Genomic DNA, 17,350 nt, shown 5'->3' on the forward strand with positions numbered 1-17,350 from the left:
AGGGCAGGAAGTCAGCTGGGGTCATAGGATCCCAGCAAGATAAGCATCCAATTTACTCTTGAAGGTGCTCGATGGAAGTGCTTGAACCACCTCCGCTGGCAAACTGTTCCAGACCTTGGGGGCTCGGACAGTAAAGAAATTCTTCCTTATGTCGTTTGACCCCAGTATTGTTTCCTGCCATGGCGGGGGGTCGGACTAGATGATCTACTCAGGTCCCTTCCGACCCTAGAAACTATGAAACTATGAAAGTAATGAGATGTACTTTGACACTGATGATAGCCCTAGGATTTGGTAGCTATACAGAATTGCTTGATTGTTTGTATTGTTTTTTTCTGTTATCATTGTGTATCAATAAATTTGCCTATTATCAAATGAAAAGGTCATGGTCAGTCTGAGAGTGGGTCCCCCTGCCCCGAACAAGGTATCTGGACCCTAAATCCAGAGCCAAGAGGACTCTACAGACATAAAAGCCCACATCCCACTTTGTGTGTGCGTGTGTGTGTGTGTGTGTGTGTGTGTGTGTGTGTGTCTGTCTGTGTGTGTGTGTCGGTGAGAGAGAGAGAGAGGGAGAGAGAGAGAGAGAGATTGTCTCCTGTCTGTTTTTATGTAGGTCTTAGTTTCCGACAATCTGACCGGGATTAAACCCACCATGTTTTTGCCCCCTGACCACTAAACAGCAATGTAGCTTGGAAGGGCTACATGTGGAATGGTCTGTGTTGCTCTTGTTTTATCCTGGGTTTTGACTGGGATCAATTAAGGCAGCCTCAGATGAGACATCTCTTTATAGCCTAACATGAAATGTATATTCCTCAGCATAGAATGCAGCTCACAAAGCCAGTGAACGAGAGTGATACTGATATAAAGTATAACTCTCCACACAAGCCCACAACCTTATAATAAGAAAAAGAAAAAAGTTGCATTTGTGTCAGTTTACCTTTCACCAAGGTAATCTCCAATTACAGTTTTATTTAGTCCTTCCCCTTTATAAAGGAACTGTGCAATGTCCTCTGGAGTGTTCTGCAGAAGGTCATTTTCTATCAGGAACTGGATTCCCTAGAGAAAGAAATTTAAGAGGAAAATATCTTAAGTTGCCTTTCACAAGCATTTATCTAAATATTTTTGGGACATTTGGAAATGCATATAAAGATACACATAGTATATAGTTCTCCATTAATTCAGTCTGTAGAAGAAAAATCATTAATAGTTTCATTAGGTAATAAAACTAAGAATAATTTTATCAGCCAGGAAAGCAATTTTTAGTATTCATTTTTATTTTCATCTGTAAATTAACTCTTTAAGGTGGAAATAGCTGGCGGCAACTGAAATTCCTCAAATACAGCAAGTTGTTTAATAAATAGCTATTCTGTTTTAGTCTTGATTCTGTATTAGTCTCTGTGAGAGAGTTAGTGTGTATAAGAAGCTAAGTGAATTTGTTCATATTACTACATCAATGTCTAGAAGAGGTCATAATCTGTGAAATCACATAATAAAGAGTGGCATGCAAGGATAACGTAATTACCACCATGGTACACAATAATGCAAGATAAATGCAATACCATGCCCAAATACACAGTCATTACTCACAGTACAAATTATGTTTAAAATGTACTGAAACCTGTTATGGGAGATGTTGGCTTTGGCTTCGTAGTTTTTTTGTCATTGCTTATACCAGGGGTGTCAACGACACAGCCTGCAGACCAGATTTGTCCTGTGAACCCCAACACCTGCAGCACTCCCATCCCCTCCCAAAGCTGCTCCTGGGTCTGAGTGCAGGGCCCAGAATGTGTGCCACACATGGTGCCCACTCCTGGACGTCTGGAAGCTGCACTACACATGGCACCTGCCCTGTCTGGTTTGGACTACATGCAGTGCCTACTCTAGGACCTGCATCACACACAGCACCTGTCCCAAGACACACAGCACACATAGTGCCTGCTCCAGTTGCAGAGTGGGTGAAGAGACAGAGGTACCACAGGTGGTGCAGGTCCCAGTCTGGCCAAGGCAAATGTTGTGTGTAGTGCGGATTCTGTACGAGGCACCATATGCCATACAGGTCCCAGAGTGGGCGCCACATGCACTAAATCTATTATGCAGGGGCTGGGGGGGGAGTGAGTTCATGGGCCCAGTCCAGCCTGTGGACTGGCCCTGTGCCACTCACCCAACCTGCAGTGTTGCTGAGTTTGACACCCCTGGCTTATACAAAACTTGTCAAATACGTTCTGTTACAGAGCCTGATCCAAAGCTCAGTAAAAGCAAAGGGAGTCTTTTCATTTAACTCAATCAGCTTCTAATCAGAGCTATGTCCTGTCATGAATTAATAACCCCATAAATGCAAACTCTAGGAAAGCAATAAAGTTTTTTGCAAGGAAATGAGGAAAAAACCTTTCAAGAAATGTTTTAGGATGGGAGAAGTCAAAGTGTAGGATAAATCCTATTTTTGATATCATCAGTTCCCAAAAACAGGTCAGTTCTTTCTAAAAGTTATTAATTTCCAATTACTGCTAGCAATTCTATGAAAGTATTTGGGGAGAAATTAAAAATAAATTACATACAACCTTAATGTCCTGGATTATCCATACGCAGAAAAGTTCACTGTATTACTCTGAAGTCTTTGCTATAAAAAGCAGGTCCCTGGATTACAGTCAATATTTTTAGAAGTAAAAGAACCACACACCCCCTTTCTATAAACATTATTTATTATTTCATTCAGACTCTGAAAACTTCCATCATCCTTGTGGGATATGGGAAGAAGAGAGAAGAAGATACTGTGGATAAGTGCAGACATTCAGGGGAGTTAGGGAGAGGTTAAATCACATTAAAAATGGACACCCAATCTAAGGAAAGTCAGGATGGGGAACTAGCAGAGCAGCAATAGGGTGGACAAGCAGACTACGGGGGGAGGAAAATCAGGGTCCATGTAGAGACTGGGGGCAAGTGGGATCTGCAGAGGGATGGTGGGGGAAGGTAGGTGGGATCTGTGGGAGTGACCAGGGGGATGGGGAGGCAGGCAGTGACTGGGGGGGGCAGGAAGCAGGCACAGTCCTTAATCCTAGATCCATTTAGTCCACAATCCTTAATTCTAGATCCATTTAGTGTACACCAATCTAAGTCTATCTTAGACTGGATTCTGCCATTTTTAGAGTGGTCTATGTACATGGAAATTTTGTAGCGTTACAGGTTTAGACTGATTTTTGATCACTGAGACTGGGTTTAAGCATTCACATCGGGGGCCAACTAAGATCGGGTGGCCATTTTTAATGCAAATTAACTCCTTGTAACTCCAGCAAATGTCTGCACTTAGCCAGTATTTCAGTGGGTTTTCTTGTCCCAGTAAGATCACACATGGAGAAACAGGGCAACCCTACTTCTAATCTGGGCTTCCAGTCTCTAAGACATTAAACAAAATATTAAAATATTCATATAATTGGTTGACTTTAGTTTGTTTTTACAATGAACAAATTACCTGCCTTGCAAGGAAGTTGAGTTTGCTGACTTTGTTTAGAATGCAAACAAGAAAGCACAAATTCCTTCAATCTTGTGTATCGTAGGCTTTAATAGAGCTAACTTATTATCATGGTATCAGTCCCAAAGATTTTTTTTTAGCCTGGTTGACAACTCTCAAAATAGTTTCACCACCTAAAAAACTTCCAGAGTCAGCCAGGATTGCTGCTGACAAGCAATGTCTTTCTATAAATATCAGTGAAAGAAATAGGATTTCACTGCAAAAAAAAATAGAAATTTATCTTGTAGTAATAGCTGTGCTTCAATCTGAAACAATGACCACCCTGAAGATGGATCTGACAGACTTATGACAGTGCAATCTTATGGCTATATAAACTGAGCTAAAAATGCTCCTAGGCAGGCAGACAAAATGAGCAGTGTACTTCAAGCATTAAGTGAGGTCCATGCTTAATAAAGATGCCATGTACTCTCTTGATTATTCCAAACTAAAGAACAAATAAATATTCACTGTGATGGATGTATTTTCAGCTTTAAAATAATGACCATTAGAAGAAATGACTCTGTCAATCATACAAAAGTCAGACAGATTTATAAAATATGAATTACAGAGGCATCATACCAGCTCTGTCATTAAAATTCTTGAGTTTTTTTCACTCAAAGCAGTATTAAAGTCCCTAAAACTCAAAATTATTAAATTGTCAAACTTAACAGTTCTTTGCAGGATAACTGTATTTTTTACAATTTTTAGGTCAAGATTTACTAACTTCATATATTTTACATATGTACATACAGAACCCACCCCACTGTCTCATGAATAAGAGAGTTTTCAAACCGAAACCTGAAAATACAGAAAAGAGAAAGCGTGATTCCCTCTAACTTGTCAATCCAATTTAGCTCCACCAGAGACATGAATAAAACTAATCAGATTCTCAAACTACTGTGTTTCCAAATACTGTTTTGCTTCGCCTCTAGTCCCTGTATCCTGGCCTCCCTCACATACCTTACCCTCTCTGGCTCCCTTCTCTTTCCCATGCTTCATGCTCTGAATAATAACACCAACAATGCTCATTCCAATCCAAGAAGCTCCCTGAGACCTGAAAACACAGGACTTCCATTCAGAAAAGCATCTACGACAGTAACTATGTCAGCGGCAGAGCCGCAGATTCCCTTTCTTAAATATTCTTAACATTTTCTTCTTTTGAATGCATCTATGACTATGTTCAGTTCTGGTCAGCCTATCTAAAAAACACAGTATAACAGTAAGAGAGATGATTCCAAGAAATGTGATGCAAATGATTATAGAGGGTTGAAAATACTTTCGTGTAAGAAGCTGAAAACTTTATAGGCATAAAACAATAGTATAGAGAAGGATCAGGAAATTTAATGAAACTAAAAGGATGCAAATTTAAACTAGATGCGCTATAGAGCTAGCCTATTGGACTCATTGCTATGAGGCACAACTGAGGACATGTGGCTTAGCAAATTCAAGAAGGAATTGCTATATTTTAATTTTTTTCTTTCTTATCATTATTTATAGCTGTGAAGAATACCTGTCACAAGATTGAAGGAATTTGTGCTTTCTTGTTTTCATTCTAAACAAAACAAGTACAGTAGGATCAGACAATTATGAATACATAGTTTCAATGACTGAACTAATTCCAGCCTATTTGTGCTATCTCCAGCATGGATTTTTAACTGTACAAAATTAAACTGATATAGTAAAAAGCTATCCCATTTACCCTACTTCTTTTCTTTATGCTGAGGAAAGTTTCTTAGAGCTAATAATATCCAATTTCTGGAAAGCCAAATTAGCCATCAAAAATTAATTACTCTCCATGGAAACAGAGATATCTTAATGCACTACAAAACAGACACAATTTCCATTTTCCTTTATAGCAGAAAAAGAAATGATAAAGAATAGGCAGAGAGACAGGAATAGAATATTTGTCTGGGAAGTAGCAGTGTCTGGAAAAAGTGAATCAAATGGCCTGGCTGGAACCTACTTATGATTCTCAGTCTTGGCTTTATCTCTTTACATTTCTTCTGTTGACCAGTTTAAAATGGGAGACAACACTACTTGACTGCTTTCTCCACATAAAACACATTGTTACAGAGACATTTTATATTTACTACAAAGAGCTATTTTGATCGTTCTATGGCAGCTATTTCTATTTTCTGTGTTCTCTATTGAAACCAGTTTTGCATTTCAGTTTTAAGTTTTATAGTTAAACTTTTGTCCCTTCCAAGAAAAATGATCTTTTCAAGTACAACAGGAAATGTCTCAAGCCCCCATGCCATGAATTTCAAGTATGACTTTATGTTCCATTGTGCCTTCCATACATAAAGATCCCAAAGCATTTTACAAACTTGACAAAGGTAGCACTGTACACACTATTTTAAAGCTAAACTGGTTTGAAAGCTATTATACATAGCAACTGTAACTGGAGTACATGAAACAATATCAAAACCCAAATGCTTCCATGCAACTGCTCTACAAACAAAGATAAAGGTTGTAAACAGATCCATAGATATGTCCAATGTTATTAGTAACACCAATAGCCTATTTTTTAGCTGCACAGTACCAATCCTAACTGCAGTTCTCTTTTTTTTTAAATTTTGATTAGCAGGCATCTCATTCAGCAGATCACTGGGTGGCCTTGCTCCTCACACAACTATCCTGCTTTTCACATTTCCACTCATGCAGGCACCTTTCTCCCATTTATTACTAAAAACATCCTTATTGCAACAACAGCAAGAGCAAACACCTATATTAGAAAGACATTCAGTGTATTTTTTTGTTAATTTTAATTCAACATAGCAGTTGAAAGGATGAGCCAGCTCCAAGGAACCAGCAGCTTTTGCAGATCACCACTGTTCTACATATTATGGTTTGGGAACAATGTGTAAAACCATTTCTTACATGCAAGCTATGTTAATGTGGTAGCCCAGTCAGGTCTTCTAGATACAGGAATAATTTCACCTACTAATGAAATAATTAACGCTGTAATAAGGCCACCTGAAGTCATTTTGTGATTTAGTCAGAAATCTTCTAGGAAGTAAGAAAAACAACTAAGAGGACACCTGAAGAAGATAAGCTACCTCAAGAAAAAGAAATCCTTCCCACAACATTCAGAGAATGACAACAGTGGTGAATCAATTTAAATAAAGAGCTGTAGCACATGCACACACACATACACACAAGTGACAGCTTGAGACTACCCTAAGTAATACATTAAAATGTAATTCAAGATAATACTTCAGCTGAACATTAAGGACCCCTCTACATGTTACAGGCACCATGCAATTAACTGCTTAATTGTGCAATTACCTTAAAAGTAGCTAGTGTGGAAAGTAACTATCACACCATAAAAAGCTCCAACCAGTTCTAAAGTTAGACCTAAAAAATATGTACTAATATTATAGCTATTTGCTGTACAGATTTAATGTGCACGTGCAACAGGGTCTCCCCTGCAGCTGGGAGCCCTGTCAGCTGATGGGGCTCCCAGCTACAGTGGTGTACTATGCCCAGCCAGGGCTGGGAGGGCTGGAAGTCCCACAGCTGCAGGGACTCTCAGCCTCAGCAGCTGCTGACCCAAGATCCCAGAAGCACCCAAGCAGCCAGTAGTTGCAATCCCCCAGGCCCAGGGGTTCCATGTATCCCTGAACCTAAGAGATTGTGGAAGTCGCAGTCCCCCAGGCCCAGGAGTTTCACACTTCCCCAAGCCTGGGAGATCACAGCCACCGTGATCCCCCAACCTCAGGGGGTACATGGGGCTCCCAGCCACAGGTGCTTGCTTCTTACCAGTGCAGGGAGAGGCTGGGATTGGGCTCCCCCTGTACCAGCAATGAGGCAGAATGGGATTTAATGTGCACCTTCTGCCATGTATGTGCAAATGTGTGGATCATGCATTAGATCTCATCGAATCTTTACCTTCACATGCAGAGGGGACCTTAAGCAACAACCATCAAAATGTAACTGCATTTAACACAGCTGCAAAGGAAATTTACCAGAAACAAACAGAAAAAAAAAAAAAACCTTAGTAGGGAAGCTTTTGAAAAAATAAAAGAAGTGATGTAATAAATAAATAGCCTCCTCAAAGTCATAATTCAATTCTATTGAAGGCAAGAAAAAGCAGTAAGCACAACAACAAGAAAGATGAAAAAGACAGATATTAGGAAGGAAAAAAAGAGAATATGAAGACCAAACAGCCAGACATTAAAACAACAGTTTCTTTCAATATATCAGAAAAGAAATCTGAAAGAGATTTAGCAGTTCAGAGAATTACTATGGAAAAAATCATTGATTAAGGAAGACATGGACATTGATGCAAAGAAACCACAATGTTTCTCTAAAACCTACATCCTCAACATACATTTCTTGAAACAGTGAGCTAAGAATTATTTTTTAAAAGTGTTCACATTTCGACCTGAATTTACTTGTACAGGTGCTATCTATATGTAGAAATAACTAAGAGCATTTATGTATATATGTGGTTATGTATATACATTTACGTGCAAACAGCACATCTGCACACAAATACAATAGTTTATATGAACAGTTACTTGTAAGCACAAACTAAAAATGTAAGATTTGAAATCTGATGGGTGGGAAATAGTACAAACTTTTTTGCAGTTTAGTATATAAATACAAAACCTCTGCATCAGGTATAATCAGGTCTCTTTAAGGAATGCTTGCAATTAGTAGTGAGTATTTTGACTGATTTCTTACCATATTAACATTTACTTCCAATTAGAAAACATAAAATGTTTACTTAACTGGAGCACTATACCTAGTTGACAGATGACTAAATCATTTTTTTTCTGCTCGCTGTTGTAAAGATGGACAAGTATATTTGGGACCTAACTATGTTTCATAATTCTTCAAAATAAGTATGGTGCCTGATTAATTTAGGAGAACTTTCAGACGCACAACTAAATGTAACTTTATAACCAACAACTGGAATACATTGACAAAAAATATAATCATTAAGAATAACTTAAATCTTAACAAATACAAAATGCTCTACCTTCTTCGGGTCCATATTGAATTTCTTCCTTCCCATTGCTATTTGCTTATTTCTCTGGGTAGTTTTGCTATTTGTTTTGAAGGAATAAAAAAACAATTACCAGATGCTGTTAATAATACAATCACTGTAAACTTAATTTTTTAAATTTATATCTGTAAATTTATTTTTCACATTTAAATTTTCTCTGGTCAAAAAATAAAATCGCAAAACAAAGGCATTTTATTTGAAAAAGTGATAATAAACATCCTATATTATGTTATTAAATTATTTAAAGTTTTAACAGCTTAATATGGGGATGTTGAAGATATGGCTGTGCAGCCCTATTATCCAGTCCATGCCTGAGAGTATCAAACCAACCTTGTATGTGGCACACAGCAAGTACCAGCCCTAGTCCCACATGCCGCATGTACCACATCGAGTCAGTCTGGTACATGCTGTACACAGCATGGGGGTCAGTTTCAGAAACATGCCATAGCCAGAGGCTACACCAATCCGCGGCCCGCGCTGTATGTGGCACATGAGGCCAGTGTGAGGCGCACGTTGCATACAGCATATAGGGTTGGTCTGGGATATGCACAGCACATAGTGTGTGGAGCTGGTCTGGGCATGCACTGAATGTGGTACCCATGCCAGACCGGCCTGCATGTGGGCTCCAGCATATAGGCTTAATAGGATCATATTATTAATGATGTAACAGACTTTTTCCACCACAAAGTTCATCCCACCGCAAGAGCAAGGGAGAGACTGAGTGACATCTGAATTGATACTACAGACTTTTCAACACTGAGCCAAATTTATGGAGTTTTCAGCTGTTAAATATAACCAAACCATCTTTAATTTGTTCTCCCTAGAATAGCTATGCCAGAATCATATTTCTAAATTGACATGCATCAAAATTACTCACCTTTCTTCCACACTTGTCAAGTTATTAATTTCTGTCATAACCTCCGCTATTTCAAATTTTAACCTCTGCCGAAAGAAGGAAGGAAAAAAGATCAACCAACATTAATTAATTTTTTTAAGCAATTCTAGCACAGACAAAATTAATGCACTCAATGATGTTTTCATAATTTTATGAATCAGAAGACCTGGCAACAATGCTTTCTAAAATCTAGCCCTTAATACTAGCAACAGCGGATCCCTCTAGTATGAAAACTTCACAGTGGAAAGAAAGGATCCCTACTTAGGTTAGTAAGTACTAGAAGCATCCTGTCAAGTACATCTACACTGCAGCTTGCATGAGCAAATATAAGTCGCTCTCAGCTACCTTGGTTACTGCTGGTAGCATAGCCATGGCAGAACAAGTCTAGCACAGAGTACAAAGCACCTGAGATGACAGGCAAATACTTCAGTAGTTAGTTCACACTGAGCTTCACACTAGCAGTAAACAAGATAACCTCAGATATAGTCTGAAACCAGTGCTGCAATATATAAGCACGGAGAGGAAGGAAAGAGATTGAACTGAGGAAACCATGTTTGCCTAGACATGGTCTCTATTCTTTCATTTTGTTACCAGTCCTGGCAAAGAGTTATTGTAACTCGGATGGTAGTGAGCACTTCTACAATAAATAGTGGTATGGGGCTTTTTGTGCCATCCACAAAGGAAGCAATACAAGTTGTGGTCTGTTTTTGGTATCTGGTTTCAAGTTTCAGCATTACTTCACTGTTTATGATTCTTGTATGTTTCCTGTCAAGGTATGCCCTTGTCAGATAATGGATCTAAACCAGGGGCAGGCAATTATTTTGAGCGGAGGGCCACTTTCCCAGTTTTGGCAGGCTGTTGAGGGCCACATGAGTAGCCCCGCCCCTTGACAGGTGCCCCACCCCTTGACAGGCACCCTGCCCCCTGGTCACCATCTTGGGACCAACATCCCAATGTCTTGGGATCAATGTCCCAGGGCCAGCGCTGGTGGGGCCCAAAGTGGGGCGCAGGCTGGCAGGGGTCCATAGAGCTGGGCTGGGCTGCACCAGCAGGGAGGGGGGAGGAGGCCCAGCTCCACAAAGCCCCTGCCAGCTGGGACTCTGCACTCCTGCCACCCTGCTCTGGGCCCCACCGGCACTGGCCCCAGGACACCGATGCAGGCCCCACTGTTCCTGCTGGCTCCCTGCCCACTCACACCCAGCGCCCCTCTGCTCCGCGGTACAGGCAGGGGGCAGCACACAGCCCCGACCCCCTGCTCGCCAGCAGGGAAGAAGCTGGTGCTGAGCATGGGGAAAAGTGGCCCCTCGCCTGCCCCATGGCCAATGCCCCACGTTGCAGGCACTCGCAGCCCACACAGGGCTGTCTGGAGCAGGCACAGGTAGCCTCATGTGGGATACAGGTGGCTGCAGTGCAGGGCACCGGCCATTGGGTGGGTGAGGTGCCACTTTGGAGTGGTGCACATGGAGGCAGCATGCACCACCCAAAGCTGGAGCCTAGGCAGCCAGGGCCACACTCCGCTGTTGCCCAGGTTCTCCATGCAGGGAAGGAGCCCAGGGAAAAGCTGAGCACGGGGGGGAAGCAGCCCTTCCCCCGCCCCACACTCAGTGTCCCACGCTGCAGGCGCTCGCAGCCTGCACAGAGCTGTCCAGAGCGGGCACAGGCAGCCCCATGCAGGCTGCAAGCAGGGGCAGCACAAGGCACCTGGTGTGGGCGGGGAGGGGCTGCTTTCTCCCACCCCATGCTCCTTCCCTGCCCGGGGTCCATCCCTCTCCACCACTTACCTGAGCTTTCCACACAGGGGCAGCCACGTGCTCCCAGCCCAGAAACCCCAGCTGGGGCAGAGAAATATTAATTTTCCAAATTTTTTTAGGGGCCCTGCGGGCTGGATAGAATGGCCTCACAGGCCGTATTTTGCCCACCCCTGATCTAAACCCTGAGCCCTCATAATTTATATTCTGACTCAGTTCTGAATCACAATCTAAAATTAAAGATTCAGGACTCTCTCTCTCAGCCACTAATGTCAAATTCTCACATTGGCCACATCCAGGTGAGTGTGGCCATACAGTATGTGGCACTGCAGATGTCTCTGTGGCAGCACATACCGCATATTCTGCTGCTCCCCGTGCTGAAAGGGAGCAGTGAGGAAGTTTTTTTTTTTACCTCTGGGGTCCGAAAAACCTGTGGGAAAAAAGTGGAGTGGTGCACATGCACCACCCAAAGCTGGAGCCTAGGCAGCCAGGGCCACACTCCGCTGTTGCCCAGGTTCTGCATGGCAGAATCACTGCTGCTGCAGACCCAAGAGGCCTCCAGGATGGCAGGTAAGGCTGCTGAGGCCAGCCAAGTGCTGGCCCCAGCCTCCCCTACCCCACCTAAGGTAACTTGCCACACATCACAGCGCACGTGGTACAGGCCTTCCCTGGAGACAACAGGAAAACAAATGTCCTTGCGTGTCTGGATGTGGCCATATTCTCTTTGCCGCTACCAAAAGCAACATAAATTTCAATATGAAAATTCCTTTCTTGGTTCTCTCTTTTCACTGCATTCCACAATCTTCTACTGAATATGAAGTATTAACTATCCAAATGAAGCGTGTATAGATACACATGTAATTTATTATACAGCTAAAAGGCACCATTTCAAAAAGCACAAAGCTATGTAGAAACACAAGTCCCACTGATAGCAAGATTTCGGTTCAAAGTCACTTTTGAAATTTTTACCAACAGTATATAATTTATAATTATACATAGTACCCTGTAACATAGCTACAACTTTCATTGTACCAAACCAGTCTTTGGTGTCTTTACCTGACAAAAAAATTAATTACCTCAATATCATCAATTAGTTCTTTTTTCCTGCGACGAATGTTTACAAGTTCCTCTCTCTCTTCTATTGAAAGGTCTTCAGGCACTGAAAATTAAAAGCAAATGTATATGTCATTAGGAGTTACAGATACATTTAAGACTGCAGCTGGTATTAGCTTGGTTAATAAGGCAACTTTTTCAAGAAGCTCCACAGCATTTCTTTAGTTGAAATTATGACAGAAAAAACAGCATACCTAATGTTACTGAACTCTACTATATAAAAAAATTACTAACTGAATGGCTCTAAATAAAATCTGTCAAGAAAGCAAGACAACTTTTTGGAATTTTATGAGTCATAGGATCTAGCCTTAAGTGGCTAAATTCATGGTCAAAACAACTCAAAACATTTCAAATGATCGACCAAAGATGTTAATGTTAAAAAGGGACAGCTAAAATAATCTTGTTCTGGTTCTTAAAATGAAATATAACTTGTACAGTACATTCAACCCAACTTCTAGTACAGAATGGAAATACATATGTACAACTCATGGAAAAGCAAAAGATTCAGACAATTTTAGGGTTAACTTTTATTTGGTTGCTTTGGATGACAGGTGCAAGATTGGCAGAGGACTGCCAGCACCTTTAACAGCAATTACTTTTACCAGCAGGGTAGCATTACAAATAAAGATACAGTTGGAAGACATTACTTATTTAACATAGCATCTCATATGTTCTTGATTTCACAATATTTAAAAAACAGTTTACCAATATAAAATAATTTTTAACTATGTCCTTGGCTTTACTGAAATAAAAATGTTACCCTGCTGATAAATATAAGCACTACTGAAAATGCAACCACAATACCATACACAGCTGCACCTACCAATACCACCCCCCGAGTTGTCCTCCTTTGATAGGCAGAAAACCTGAAGTGTTACTCCAATAGTACCTCAACTTTTCTGGGGAAGTCAGACTTTTACTTGCCCAACAGAAACCTCAGTAGGGCAAGGACAGTATTTTATTTAGGTGCACGTAACATTGTACGTCAGTGCTCAACACGGAACACTATTTGCATTCTTTGTGATGTTCACGTGCCATAGTTAATTGTTTGAATGCTATCCATTCTCCTGCAAATAGTTCTTTTGGATTAGGAAGATAAAGCACCTTGCCTTTCAAGCACACTAAAATAATCAGTAACATCTTTAAATAGTTCTGCGCCGAGTGAAACGTGACAAACAGTAATTTTTAATGGCAAAAGCTTTCTAATGCACACGTTTGCATACTGTGGAGAAAGACTTGGAACAAAAGATTTGAGGAGCCGTGAGGGTAAAAAGGACTTGATAAATCTGAAACATATAATCAATATAAATCTGATATATCTGAATAACAGAGGATGTTCCAATATCCAATGGTTAAACTCCTGCTATAAATGTTAAGCATCCTTGCCTTTTACAATTGTAAACATAAAATTAAAGTGGCAATGTAAACTATAAGCCACTATTAGGCCTGTGCGAAGCAGCTAGTATTTGTTTCAGATTGGGATTTGGCCAATTCAGGGGACAGTGATCCAATTCAGTGATCCGAATCACTGTCCCAAATCAATTCAGCCTAATCTGATTCAGAGAGTCGGCTGCTGCCAACTCTCTGTATCTCTGAATCAGCCAAGCCTATCCCCCCACCACCCAGCAATGGCTGTCCCTCCTGCCCCAACTCCTGGCACTTTTTCAAAAGAAAGCCCCAACTAAGCGGGTGCTGCCAGGCAGGGGGGCAATCCCTACTGCCCCCCAATGCCCCACACTGAATGAGCCCCAACACCCCCCCTTGCTTCCCCAGCCTCCCCACGCGTGCCCTGCCCAGGCCAGCTCCAGCCCTTTAAGGAAAAAAAACGAGAAAAACCCCAGACTCAGTATTTCTGCCAGCGGGGAGGGCAATCCCCGCTGCCCCACACTGCCCAAAGCCACATGGGGTGCTCTTCCACAGCCCCCTGAAGCCCCGAGGTCACTGCAGTAGTGAGTCCCAGGGCTTTTCTCCATTTTTTTTCCTTAAAGGGCCGGAACTGGCCCAGGTGGGGCAGCCATAGGGGGGCTTGGGAAGCAAGGTGGGTGATCAGGGGGCTCATGCAAAGCCCTCCCATGCAGCATGGGGCAGTGGGGGGCAGCAGGGATCGCCCCCTGCCTGGCAGCACCCAATGAGCACCGGGGCTTTTTTTTTAAGCGCCGGGAGCTGGGTGGGAGAAGCACCCATGAGGAGGCTGGGGGAGCGGGTGGGGACTGGGGGGGTCAGGAGAGCTGGCACGGGTCCCCCCATGGTCACCATCCCCCTCCCCCAGCCTCCCTTCCCCTGCCCCAGTACTTACCAGCTCTGAGTCTGGCTGCAGCTCCCTGCTACAGCCACTGGGGACTGCTTGAATCATCAAAGCCCTCCAAACCTTTTTCAAAGATTTGGAGAGCTCTGAATCGATTCAGACCTTTTAACTGGTCCCCTGATTTGATTCGGATTTGGAGATTTGGCCACTGAATCAAGCCAAATCTCCTCCAAATCGAATCACCACCCAAAGTTTCACACAGCCCTAGTCACTACGTATTATTGGCAAATGATCTTTTTTAACTCTTCCAGATATAAAAATGATTACATTATTTTCAATTTAGGAAATAACTAAGACTTCAGTTAAAGAAAATTGGATCACAATTTACTTTTTTTTTTTCCATATTTCACATCAGAAAGCCACCCAAACTTAAAATCTCTTTGCAGAGCAGATATTGACAGATCTCAAAACACAGGAATTATTTATTATACTTCAAACTTAGAAAGGCAGAAAAGAAGGCATAAATCTTAAGGCTTGTAGTAAGGGACAATAAAGACAAAAAACTTTGTTATTTTTTATAATCTAGCAAGGGCATGCACCAAAAATAATCCCAGCAAGATGCTTAACAGTATTATACCAATTAAAATATATAAAAATAAATACGTAAGTTGTACAATTTTGATTATTAGAAAGAACTCCAGTACAGGAAAAAATTATTCCATTATTTTTGTAGCACTTCCAAATACAGGCATACCTCGGAGATATTGCGGGTTCGGTTCCAGACCACCACAATAAAGCGAATATCGCAATAAAGCGAGTCACACGAATTTTTTGGTTTCCCAGTGCATATAAAAGTTATATTTACACTATACTGTAGTCCATTAAGTGTGCAATAGCATTATGTCTAAAAAAACAATGTACATACCTTAATTAAAAAATACTTTATTGCTAAAAAATGCTAACCATCATCTGAGCCTTCAGCGAGTTGTAATCTTTTTGCTGGTGGAGGGTCTTGCCTTGATGTTGATGGCTGCTGACTGATCAGGGTGGTGGTTGCTGAAGTTTGAAATATTGCGAGAATTACCAAAATGTGACACAGAGACACGAAGTGAGCAAATGCTGTTGGAAAAATGGCGCTGACAGACTTGCTCGATGCAGGGTTGCCACAAATCTTCAATTTGTAAAAAACGCAATGTCTGCGAAGCGCAATAAAGTGAAGCGCAATAAAATGAGGTATGCCTATATTCTAGTAAATGTACTATCTAATGTTAACTGTTGAACATTTATGTGTCTGTGAATTTTTAAATGTTCATACTTATTAGCAAGTAATTAAAGAAGCATGGGGATATTTTGAGACTGTACAATGGGAAAGTAGCTTTTCTTAAATGCTTTATAATTGGGGGCTCTGGGCTCCAAAACATTTATTTCCAGGTTTAGTTTCATTCTAGGTCAGCATCTTAAGTTTCAGCACTATATTTGTAGGTCAATTTCCCTTTTTATGTTCTGGAGAAAAGAAAGAAAACCTCAGAATGTCATCAGCTTCTAAGAAATTGTAATCTGCATGGCTTGATGGTACTGGATTGCAGTGAATAGCATCAAAACTTTCTATGACTATTTGATTTGAAGTGCAAATTGATTCATTTGAACAGTATCCATCAGGGTATGGTATACCAATTCTGGTAGGGGAACCATGATCATAAATTTCCATGCTCATTCTCTGCAACTATGTTATGCACATGGCAGGGTGCTTTTTGAATTGTAAGTGAATATTGCAGAATATTATGATGGAAGTGAATATTACATTGGTAGCTGCAAGTTTTCAGAGTTGCAAAGAGCTGATTCTAAGACTGGCCAGGTAAGGAAGAAAACTATATTGTGTGATCTGTATTTCCAAATGTTCCCAGGGAATTTTTCAGGAATGATCAACATATTACAACTATACAAAAGGTGGAACTGGCATAGAGGCAGTCACGTGTTTAGTAGGCAGGGGTTTCATGTTATAAGATTTTCACGGGGTACTTAACATTCTCTGGTTACATTTTAAGATGTTGTTTTCGACTGAGGAAAATCTAAATGACCCAGAACAAGTGTACCTGAGAAAGAGTTTACTTCCCATTGTTTGCTGCCACATCTGTGATTAATATGAATGATCATGAAGCATTCCCCTCAATATGCAAGAGATGAGGCTGTTGGAATGGCACCTTCTTTAAAGGCCCTGGAGTTCTGTAATGATGGTCTCATTACATTAAATGAAACAGGCTAGATTTGTTGATGACCAGGATGCATTCTCTATAGCAGTTCTTCTTAACTAGGGTGCCATGATATCCTTTCAGGGGTGCTGCAGGATGCCATGTAATGTTAGCACTGTTTGGTGCAAAAACATGATTCACAAGATAAAACAAATCATTTCCAGTACAAGTCCATAGTGTTAAAAATATGCTGACCTGCTGTGGTGTTTCTGAGTTCTTTGCAACAGAAAAATATTTCCATAGTCCAAAAATGAGAGAAAACTAACAGCTAACATCTTTGGAGGGGTGCTTTGAGCCTAAAAAAATTGAGACTTATTGCTCTATAGACAGTTTGTTTCCATTAAGGAGAATTAGAAGACAGGAGCACTGACCAATATATTGAGGCTGATATGTTTTAAATTAGCTGTTTGGTATGAAGGGTGGTATAAAGGGATGGGAATTTCAGTTTGATCTGTACTTTTAAATAATTGTCAGGGACACTTATATAATGTCCTTGCAGATGCTTAATGAGAAAAATTGGAGTAAAATTCAGATGCAGAAATTATTTAGAAACAAATTTCAAATTATGAATACATCTGAGTAGA

At 41.0% G+C, this 17,350-nt stretch overlaps 1 protein-coding gene across 2 annotated transcripts in view; it reads right to left on the minus strand.

Annotated features, from left to right (window-relative positions):
- The window catches only part of CYTH3 (cytohesin 3), a 92,670-nt gene that overhangs the window by 30,701 nt on the left and 44,619 nt on the right, over window positions 1–17,350 (minus strand). For both annotated transcript variants that reach the window (XM_019542220.1, XM_019542219.1), the window contains exons 2-5: window positions 12,236–12,318; window positions 9,394–9,458; window positions 8,490–8,556; window positions 935–1,053 (exon numbers count right to left, since the gene is read on the minus strand). In XM_019542220.1, coding sequence (XP_019397765.1) covers window positions 935–1,053; window positions 8,490–8,556; window positions 9,394–9,458; window positions 12,236–12,318 — 334 coding nt within the window. The remainder of the gene's footprint in view (window positions 1–934; window positions 1,054–8,489; window positions 8,557–9,393; window positions 9,459–12,235; window positions 12,319–17,350) is intronic.

This window comes from Crocodylus porosus, unplaced genomic scaffold (genome assembly GCF_001723895.1).
Source record: "Crocodylus porosus isolate Cpor-Errol unplaced genomic scaffold, CroPor_comp1, whole genome shotgun sequence".
Lineage (NCBI taxonomy): Eukaryota > Metazoa > Chordata > Crocodylia > Crocodylidae > Crocodylus > Crocodylus porosus.